The sequence below is a fragment of the Cystoisospora suis genome (genome assembly GCF_002600585.1).
Source record: "Cystoisospora suis strain Wien I chromosome Unknown contig_1699, whole genome shotgun sequence".
Taxonomy (NCBI): domain Eukaryota; phylum Apicomplexa; class Conoidasida; order Eucoccidiorida; family Sarcocystidae; genus Cystoisospora; species Cystoisospora suis.
The window spans coordinates 26,295-35,946 of NW_027154499.1; the positions used below are offsets into that span (position 1 = coordinate 26,295).

Sequence of the window (9,652 nt, forward strand, 5' to 3'; positions counted from 1 at the left end):
CCGTCTCCGGGACTTGTTTGCCAGCTGGCGGCTGCGGACTCGACTGCGTCACGTGAACAGACCGTCGACGTGGCACGTTGGAAGTATCCGGACAACCTCAAAAGAAAATAGTGAAATGCGGGAATAGGAGTGGCGTTCCTGCAAGGTTAGGTAATTAAAAGTGACAGCGACCGTGAGAGTGTGAGGGCACGAGCGGTGGTACGCAGATATGGGATATGGAAGCAACACGCTGATGCCACTCCTCGAGAACTGTACTAACGTGGCGATACAGCGCACGGGCCCCTCGAGCGTCATGGGGCGTATCCTCGGTTCGGAAAGCATCAGAGCCTGCGAAAGCCCCAGTTTGAGAGCAACCAGTACTTCGGATTCAAAAAAATGGCTCGCAGTTTTTCCCAGGCAGCGTGTAGTTCCCGTCAAAAAACGTGGCAACATATGGAGGATCCATGGGAAACTTTCGGAAGAGCATAACAAGAGGTCGGTTGTTTTCACCGATATCACCAACGATTTTGCATGTGTCAGGACAAAGCTCGCCCGAAGCGAGCATTGCTCGAGCCGCAGAACTTGGTAGCAAGAACGCGTGAAGATCACGGCCGTACACGGTCCCCAACAAGTAAGGAAGAGTATCGTAGACAACCAGAGTAGCCTGCAAAGAAAAAGCATACAAGAGGGCCCGCCCTGTCTACTTGCTGGTGTTCCACTTTCGAGGAAGCATACTACGGCGCCGGTGCACTGTCACACACCCTGTCGGAGGCACGGAACAGCACTTCGTGGGACGTTCATTCGTTGCTCTGATATCTTAGGATCCACGTTTTAGAAGAATCGCCAAGTTGAAGAACACTCTGTCTTCCGCTGCACGCTATGGTGAGTGGTGGCGAGCCCTCGAGCCATATAAACCGGCCACGACTTACTTTCGGGAGGTGCTGGCGGACAAGTTCCCGGTGCGGCACATAAGCGACAGTGCCAATTCGCACGCCCGGTCTGTTCAATGAAGCAATTCCTCCTCGAGTCGGTGCTTTTAGGAAACCGGTGATCAAGCTGAGCTTGCCATACATCATCAGTGGGCAGCTTGTCTCGAAGTAACGCGCGACATGCGGACTTGGACTACTCAGCCCCACGTAAACGGATGCCGAGTCTGCATACAAGCTGGGAAGTCAGAAATCACCACGGCAATAGTAAGTATGAAGAGGGTGTCAAAAGAAAGCTGGGATGAGAAGAAACGGCCAAGAGAAGAACATCTGTTGTAATCTACTCTAACGAAAAGGTTTGGTCGTAGCTCCTTATAAACAAAGTACGTCGGACTCTGTCCAACGCAGCCTGATGTTTTTGCTGAGAGATCTGTCACTACCAAGGTACCCGGACTGTAGTAGCCTTGGAGTATGCCTGATCCTCTCTACCCCCAAAGAAGGTATTCTCGGACTACAGGTTTAGGGTAGCAGCCGGGGCCCTTCCTGAAGGCGGTGAAATCGAGTGATGTGCCTACTTCTGGCACACAGGTCGGCCGGCTGTAGTGGAAAAGGACGAGTCACTAGAAACGAATTGAGAAAGCTAAAGGGCACTGCCCGCTTCCTTCGGTCATCGGGACATATATAATGGAGGATGCTTACCTATCCGCCACGGCTCTGAAGTCGCAGGAGTGGGGGCGAAAGGACCAGTTCACTCTCAGGTCGGGAACCCCGTAATGACTGGCGAGAAAGGGAGCTACCCTTTTTGTGAAGATGTCTGGAAGAATGCCGTGCGCATCCAGCCCACCAGCTGAACAGTTCAGAAAACAAGCCACCACGAAACGCAGTCATCAGGCCTCCTGACTCCTTGGAGAACTCCGGTGCTAGCAAACGCATCCATCTCACCGACAGCACAACAAAGGCAATCATGTTTGATGCAACACCGTTAAAAGCCTGTTCGCGCGAAACTTCCAGTCTGCGGATGGCAAGCCCGTCGCCACGCAGTACGAAGTAACAAGTGGGACAAGCACTCGCATTGGAAAGTAACAAGTGTGACAATCATGAGAACATTCTAATGCGCCGTATGAATGAGATGAAGACCGTGCTACCACACATACTTGTGGAGGATACGTGGCGGCGGACCGTGAGCAATGATGTCACTGACCTGGTGAGTATCTGATGTCAGACACTCTAATCTGCCCCGCAGGTGAAGAGGTAGACAGGAAGCTGAATGGGGGCATTGAAAACGATGCTAAATAGATTAGCTCTTTTTGCTGTAGGATCTTCTCCTCGAGGACTCCGGTAGCCTCCTCCCTTGCCGGGAAATTGACAGGGGACGGACACAGGTGCGCAGGCGGCATCGTGTCATCATGGCCGCGGCCGGCATCGTACTGACTCCACAGAGCTTCCCACCTTTGAAGGCGCTGTTCCTCAGTTCCCTGGTAGATTGCTTCGTAAATGGCTTTGTTTACTGCCATGAGCAACTGAGTGTCACCTGCGTTCGGTACTTCCGAGTAAAACAGCTGCGACGGACCGGTTGCCTCCTCAAACGGTTCCAAATCAGGCATGTCCGGCATTTCAGGAGGCACAGCTGGAGTATCTGCTGACAGTGAATCCTGGCTTGAGCTCTCCGGTAGGGTCTCGGGTGGAAGGTACATGGCTGCAGGAGGCACTCACACAACCAAGCGCTCGCGACTGTAGCAAATGCTGGTCGGAGACAACGCTCAGCAGGGCGGGGCCTCAAAGGATTTGGTACCCCGCCAACAACTGAAGGTTTGGGAGAGGAAAATGCCTCCACGACGAAGGCCGAGCTCGTCAGTCCGAACACTGTATCCGTGCAAGTGTAACCTAACGAGCCGGCAAGAATCTCATGCTCCCGCCGCAAACGCAATGCGTTTCACCGGGTCGCAGCCGTGACGTCTGCAGGCGGGAACTTGAAAGACGCTGAAAAAAGCTCACGTGCTTGGCCGATGAACACAAGAAACGCGCGCTGCTGCAAAAGTTACACGGCTGGTTCGTGAAAGGATGCAGCTTGTTCGATATCTCAAAACGGAGCCGACGTACCTCCAGCACCGCCTGGACCGGTCCTGTCCAGGGCAAGCAAGAGTCCGAGCCCCAGACGGCTGGAGTAGCTCGACAGACGCATGATGACGGTCTTAGAAAATAAGCTTTCCCTTTCCGACTGCCCCAGACTTTTGCGAGTGAGGCAACACGGTTGGTCGGTGAAAGCTGCCTGGGAATTTGTATCTAGCCTAAGAGACAGGCCCCGTCTGTATCAGGAGACGTGCTGTCCGTATTCTTCTCTTTTCGATGCCTGGCCGAAATTGAAGGAAGGACAGCCAGCTGGACCTTTGACACGAGCCGCGTGTTGTCGGAAAAGTAGTTCCGTGAAACATGTGCAAGGCATTCAGCCCGTGCGGCGGTCTTCAACGGGACGCACGGGCCGCCGGCTAGTCCTGCACGGTTGCATGTGAATGATACTCTCTGAGCTCGTTCCAGCGCGAGACTTCTCCGGGAGCTTCATTAACTGAGCTATATATCAGGTCTGGTGTTGTCGGCAACGGCTTCTGAAATAGCGGAAAAGTTCGAGCTGGGGAACAAGGACGACGCCGAGGAATCCCAGCCACTTTTCGACTAGCTTGGCAGTACGGTCAGATAGGGCAGTGTGCAGTACCTCTATTTTCCGTCAGCAGCCCCTAAAAGGGTTCTGTAGACAAGCGTAAAGTTTTCCGTTGTTGTCGCCTTTCCTTGCTTCAGTTGGTGTGTTGCATGAAGGATGGTTCGGCGTAGGCGGTCCACAATGACTCCAACCGCCGTAATGATTTCTCCAACTCTTGTCTGACAAAGCGGGCTGAACTTGTTGGGACTCCGTCTGACACTCAGCCCTACACGGGAAGAACACGAAAAATCCACCGGCCAGAGGGCTTTTTGATGTAAGACCTCCCGCAGGTGGTCTGAGAGACAACCGGCAAGATTCGTACTCTACGCGCCTAACTGACACCCAGCGGGCTTTGTTCTCGAGATGAAGAGATGCTGCTCGCCCGTCTGGCGGCAGATATCTGTCCGCTCTCCAAGCAATCTGTGGGTTTGAAGAAGATTGTTTGGCATTGGGAACAAGAACCCAGGTCGCGTTCATGTTCTCTTTTAACAATTAGTTTGTCGTTTTCTCGGTGTGTGGTCGAGTGCTTTCAGGAGCATGATCAGTGTGATTATTTTCGGCGTTCAGTCGGGTGCACACTCCAGCTGCTATGTCAGGAATCTGATTCGCACTTGTTATGTCCTTTGTACTCCTGCGTGAAGGTGATCCTTGAAGGTTTGCCTTGATCTCCTTGTGCTCTTCGCGCTCCATAATCCGGTTTTTGGCATCGGCGTATCGCTCTTGTTCATGCATTCACCACACACCACGTTGCCAATACTTAGGGCAGGCCCAGCTCAGTTTTTACCGTTGTCGCCTCTCTACCAGTCGTAGGCTAACTGGTAGTGAGCAATCGCACTCTGTTTGGAAACACGTGTTTCGTGTGTTGATCGGACCTCAGCTTTGGAGGAAACTGCACGGTGCAAATTTCTTTTGAGCACCTGATATCGGGCCGCACCAAAGGCCTTCGCCCGGCTTCGTCTATAAAAGAAGTGGAGGCTCCTTACAAACAAGTCCCGACAACGCCCGATAGATCGACTTCTAAGTTAGCAACTCGGGTAAGCCAGTCTTTCTTTTGATTGAGAGTACAGCTGTCCTGCTTTGGGTCCTCACGGGTGGGCGTACCGAAAGGCTGAGGTACTGAAGAAGTCACATGGCCTGCCAGAGCAGAACAGGGTGCGGCTGCTTGCTTTGCTGCTAAGAAGTCCGTGTGTAAGCGCGTGTTCCTTTTGAAAACTGAAACCGGGAATCAGCACCTGAAGCTCGTGCCAGAGACGCCCCCCAAGTTTGCACAGTCAGCGGCCCCAGGTTTCGGCGGAGACGAACAACGCCATTGTATAGTGAAGGCTATTTCGAATCCTTATGTGTAACACTCTTCACAGAATGTCGTGGTGTAGTGCGGCGTGTCCTGTCGTACCGAGGGATCCACCGCGTCCGCTCCTGCATTTTCCAGCCCAGAGATTCTTAAGCCTCGCCACACGTAGAGCTTCTCAAAATTGGACATTCGAAGACAGAAACCTAAGAAAAAGAACACTCCGCTGCTGTTGTGTGAGTTAAGTCATAGGTCTAACTTGCCTACGCCTTCTAACCCAGACCAGATGCCGACGTGCAGCCGACAGATGCATCTTCCTTTTCAAACTCCAGTAGTACCGTCTCTGTCTCATCCGGGAGGCCCGATGGTCCAGGGCGGAGCGGCTCCAAACGGGGTAAACGGAGCAGCGTGGCCTTCCTCCTGTCCGGGCGACCTGCGTACGCCGGTGTGTCCCGGACCCTCGTCTCCTCCGCGGCCAGCGAAGCGGTCCGGCAGTTTGAACACGGAAGGCAAATCAGGCAAAACAAAGCCGTTTTCCTTTAGAAGCGACTTTTTAGAAAAAGCCGCAGACAACAAGGAGTGGATGAGACTCTTCCGAAATCGTCTCGATTCCCTGCTCAGAGCTAATCGCCGCCACGCCTCTTCCGCTCCGTCGCGGCAGGGAGCAGCTTCAGACGCGGTGAGGCCCGGTAACTCCACAGTCAACCAGGCTGACCGACGCCTTGCGAAGGACGCAGATAAGAGGTGGGGCGCGGCTGTCTGTGGGAGAGACAACGGTGCGAAACAGCCCGAAAAGTCTGTGTGCCCGCCGCGGAGCGGAGCAACGGACCCGGGCAACGAGAAGCCGAATGACGGCACTTCGGAGGAAACCAATCCTGACATCGTAGGTCTTTCTGAGGCCGCAGATACATTTCAGCTTCAGTTACACGGTCGCCTGTGTATTCCACCTCTCTTCAAGGCGGCACCCTTATTTGGCTTGGACACAAACGTCAAGCCACATCAGCAGTTTCTTGGAGTCGAGGAAAATGACATGGCGTTTCAACGCCTGTTGAGCAACTACTTCGTTCACCGACTGTCGCCGAAACTGCAACAAGTGGCTCTTACGTTGAAGGTACGGTCAGTCTCTGTCGAACAGGGGGCGTTCCGCCGTCCACCATCAACTGGCCGCCACGATCACGCGGTGCTGCAGACTTGGATGCTGTAGACAGGCTGGAAACGGAGCACCCGCCCCGACTTGGGCTGCTCCTCCAAAGTAGAACGCGCTGCTACTGGCTTCTCTAGTCATATGATTCTCAGTGTCCTGGCCGCCCCGGGAATATTTTTCTCGATGAGAATGACTGCTCATGAGACGGATCTACGACACGTAGCAGCGTGAGCCGTGAATGATTTCGGGCAAGGCAGAGGCAAGAGAAAGAAATTTGTGCGTTTGTACTATGCCCTCAGATGCTGCCACCGCACCTTCCTCTTTTCTTGGGTCCCGAGAACAAGCCAGCGTTGAAACTCTCCGCTCTGACAGGCGCACAAGTCGTGCTTATCGGGCCCTCAATTGCTGAGTCGCACCGCAATAGCAGGTACTTGAGCGACTCGACTACACTTGGTCGCAAGGCTCATCATCCGAATGAGTTTCGTCAAGCTGAGCTGAGGGGTCACATCGATGCAGTCCTAACTGCATACGTGCACGTAGCGTACAGGTTGCAACACCCCCTGCGGAAGGCGTTAGCTTACTGCGTGCTTATGGCACTGAAGCAGGGCCTGCGCGCTGGGGAAAACGGGCCAGCGAGCCCATCGAAGGAAACAGACCAGCCTGGGGGGCCTCACCAGTCAGCAATGAGCTGCGAAAAGTCTGAGGTTCCTGGAAACGACGGCAGCGAGACTGTGGAGATCAACTCCAGCAGATGCGTTGAACTCGTTAACAAGCTTCTCAAAATGCCTCCGGTTGTCTGTGAATCTCCGGCGATCGTAAAGGGCGTCGCTGTGGAAAATGCACCGACCTACCCACTATGCATCCCGCAGATCGCCCGGGACGAGGTCTGGGTGCTTCCTCTCCCGTGAACATCGCATATATAAACTAAGTGGTCCACGAATCCTTCTTTTGCCTTGTCACTGTATCGCAGGTCTCTTTGTTCGTTGCGTCCTAGCATAGGGATGGGGTGTTGGGGCGGTCTGCGACTAGGCTGCCTCTAGGAAGCAAGCTGCGGAAGGCAGGAAGCCGCAAGTGGGGAACACAAAAAGACGTGATTTTTCCAAATGAAGACAATAGTTTTTCTTACTTTCATTGAACTGTTTGGCAACTGTGTCAACATGCCGCACCAGCCACAGCAGAGCGAACTCAGCCTCCAACTGAGAGCCTGCTTTGCAGTTCTCTCCCGAGACGTCACGATCCGCTGGCTTTGAGATTAGTTCGGCTTTCCAGTGGCAGATTATTGATAGTGTAGGTAGCCCGGACAGTGTGCCCCCCGTCCCAATAAAAACAGGAATCAGAATTCCCTTTCCAGGCTTACTCGGTTAGTACCCAGCCGACAGACTGTCGTGGGAGAAGCCTCCCGTGCACTGAGAGGCATAAATAACCGAAGAACATCTGAAGACCAGGCCGATACGGCCCATCCACCCTGAAGGCGAAAAAGCGACATTTGCCCCACCTTTGCGCAAAGGCTGTCCTCCCCGCTGCCGTACCTGTTCGGGGGCACAAGGGGAAGCTTTATCGGGCATAAGGAAAACCGAATACCAGGCCTCCCTTTCCCTCGCTGGTGTACTGTGTATATCTGGTCGGTACGCACTTATCCTCGGGGTAAACTCTACCGCTGCCACACACCTCGTCACGAGCTGTCCAAGAAATGCCGTCTGTTCCTCCCTCGCATCCTTGAGAATATTGTTAGCCGTTGTGGTACAAGGTGATTTCCCTTCAGGATCATTGCCCGCACAGCCCGGTCGCGAAGGATGGAAACTCGCGGAGCAGTCCCCTGCCTTTCTGGCTATTTGTTTTCTGCATCCCGTCACACTCGGCACTTTCTCAGCAGGGGTGCATACTCATGCCGTCACCGCTACTCGCTTTTCCGGAACACGAGCGCCTGTTAACGTGAAAGCCTCTATAAGGTGCTGATGCCAGTGTCGCATCGTCCTGTTGTCGGGCATCTCGCCGTTCACTTCGAAAGTACTGCGAGGCCATGGACCGGATTGCCGGATTGATGTTCCTTCGGACCCCGCAGACTGAATCGCATATCTACATAGCGTTGGGGAGTTTTTGCGCCAGGAAAGAATACCTCAGTCTCAAAACACGAAGCAAAATATTGTGGATAACAGGATAAGCGACCGAAGGAAAAAGTTCAAGTACCAGGAAAACACCAGAGAGGGCGTAAACAGCTTTCCTGACCCAAGGTCTTGTTGGAAAATAGAAATCCGCCAATGGTAGGGCCGCCAAACGCACTACAGTCGCAGGCAGCAAGCGGGGCTCAATCTGCATGCCCTGATAGTAGGAGAACAAGGATGCGCCTTGTAGGGGAGGAAAGTGCTGCAGGGCAGGAGACGCGGAGAGGAAAGGCATGGGATACGCACTTTGATCCACCGACTGCCGTCTATTTTGCGTGACATTGGCTTAGCTGTGTGTGGCACGAGCGCCACAAGGTATAAACTCACCTTCAAATAGATTCCAATCTCTTCGCGCCCAAAGAAGGAGGATATATTCCTCATGGACTCCACTCCATCCCACCTGCGGACACCAGCAAGCAGAGTGGGGATTGGCCTCTACACATACGTGCCTGTAAGGGTGCACTGCCTGCTGTCCAGATACTGTTGCCGTGCCCTCAACCGAAATGGGGCTGCCGCAGCCAGTCAGTGCCAGCGTACCAAAGCATTGACGCCGGATCAGATTTCCAGTTCAAAGCATTCTTCAATGAGGCAGCGACTTGAAGAGTTTTTGCAGCAAGTCCTTCAGCGCACCACTGCGCGGCTGAGTCCAGCCCCATGGCCATTCCGACTGAACAGGTTTGTTGTAAGATCTTTACAGAGGCAGCTTGGAGTCGACCTCGCGCAGCTCTTAGCTGCCAAGGTAGACGACGAGCTCTCTTCACCAGAAAAAAAAACACAAGATGAATTCACACTCTCGACTGCCATAAACAAGCCGGGACCGCCGTGTAAAACCCTTCTGCGGTGCCACTGATGGCATGTTCCGCCACAGGGGTTTCTTTTTTGCGTGTGGTCGGGCGCACTTCCAGAAGGCTGGCTTCCGGACTGGATAAAAAAAAACGAAGGAACAAGCAAGGCTGCGCTCGGGGTGCCGGCGCGGTGGCAGGTTTGTTGCATGCTGCATGCGAACCCCGGGTACACACCGAGTTACGCTCGACAGTTACAGCTGGAAACCAGATGCAGGACGTCACTACACCGTCTACCATTTGAAACGGCGACAGAGTCCAAGAAAGTCGCACTGATAGGAGGTTTTGACGGCTCGAACTCGATTTTGGTCAACAATCAAGAAACGTACACCAGTCCGCGGCACTACGTACCGTTCTTCCTTCGCGCCGTTACAGGTCCTGCCAGCTGGCAACGGCCAGAACTCCTGGGATGCGGCCGAAGAGAGGCCCGGGGGCTGACTGGTTTGGATGGGAGAGAGACCCCAAGGACTGAGTCCAGTGCCCCGGTCGGCGGGCATGGCCTTTGAGACAGCAGCCCTTGCTAGGCTGTAGTGATCTGTCACTACCGAGAGACCACGCTCGTTGCGTCGAGAAGCGGAGTGAGACAAACCCAGTTTTCACACGGTCAGAAGTCACT

General features: G+C 53.9%; 3 protein-coding genes across 3 annotated transcripts; 1 reads left to right on the top strand and 2 right to left on the bottom strand.

Annotated features, from left to right (window-relative positions):
- Window positions 1-359: 359 nt before the first annotated feature.
- CSUI_003769 (uncharacterized protein) lies at window positions 360-3,373 on the bottom strand. The gene is made up of 5 exons (XM_068063964.1): window positions 3,006-3,373; window positions 2,107-2,601; window positions 1,605-1,752; window positions 909-1,143; window positions 360-643 (listed from the first exon to the last, which is right to left on the bottom strand). Exons 1-5 carry the CDS (start codon window positions 3,085-3,087, stop codon window positions 368-370), a joined length of 1,236 nt encoding a protein of 411 aa, XP_067924058.1. The 5' UTR covers window positions 3,088-3,373; the 3' UTR covers window positions 360-367.
- A 594-nt stretch (window positions 3,374-3,967) lies between these two features.
- On the top strand, window positions 3,968-7,222 carry CSUI_003770 (uncharacterized protein). The gene is made up of 3 exons (XM_068063965.1): window positions 3,968-4,634; window positions 5,135-5,999; window positions 6,332-7,222. The coding sequence occupies exons 2-3, from the start codon at window positions 5,175-5,177 to the stop codon at window positions 6,938-6,940; spliced, it is 1,434 nt and encodes a 477-aa protein (XP_067924059.1). The 5' UTR covers window positions 3,968-4,634; window positions 5,135-5,174; the 3' UTR covers window positions 6,941-7,222.
- On the bottom strand, window positions 6,704-9,112 carry CSUI_003771 (uncharacterized protein). Its single transcript, XM_068063966.1, has 4 exons — window positions 8,732-9,112; window positions 8,522-8,594; window positions 7,562-8,396; window positions 6,704-7,080 (listed from the first exon to the last, which is right to left on the bottom strand). Exons 1-3 carry the CDS (start codon window positions 8,854-8,856, stop codon window positions 8,109-8,111), a joined length of 486 nt encoding a protein of 161 aa, XP_067924060.1. The 5' UTR covers window positions 8,857-9,112; the 3' UTR covers window positions 6,704-7,080; window positions 7,562-8,108.
- Window positions 9,113-9,652: the final 540 nt, after the last annotated feature.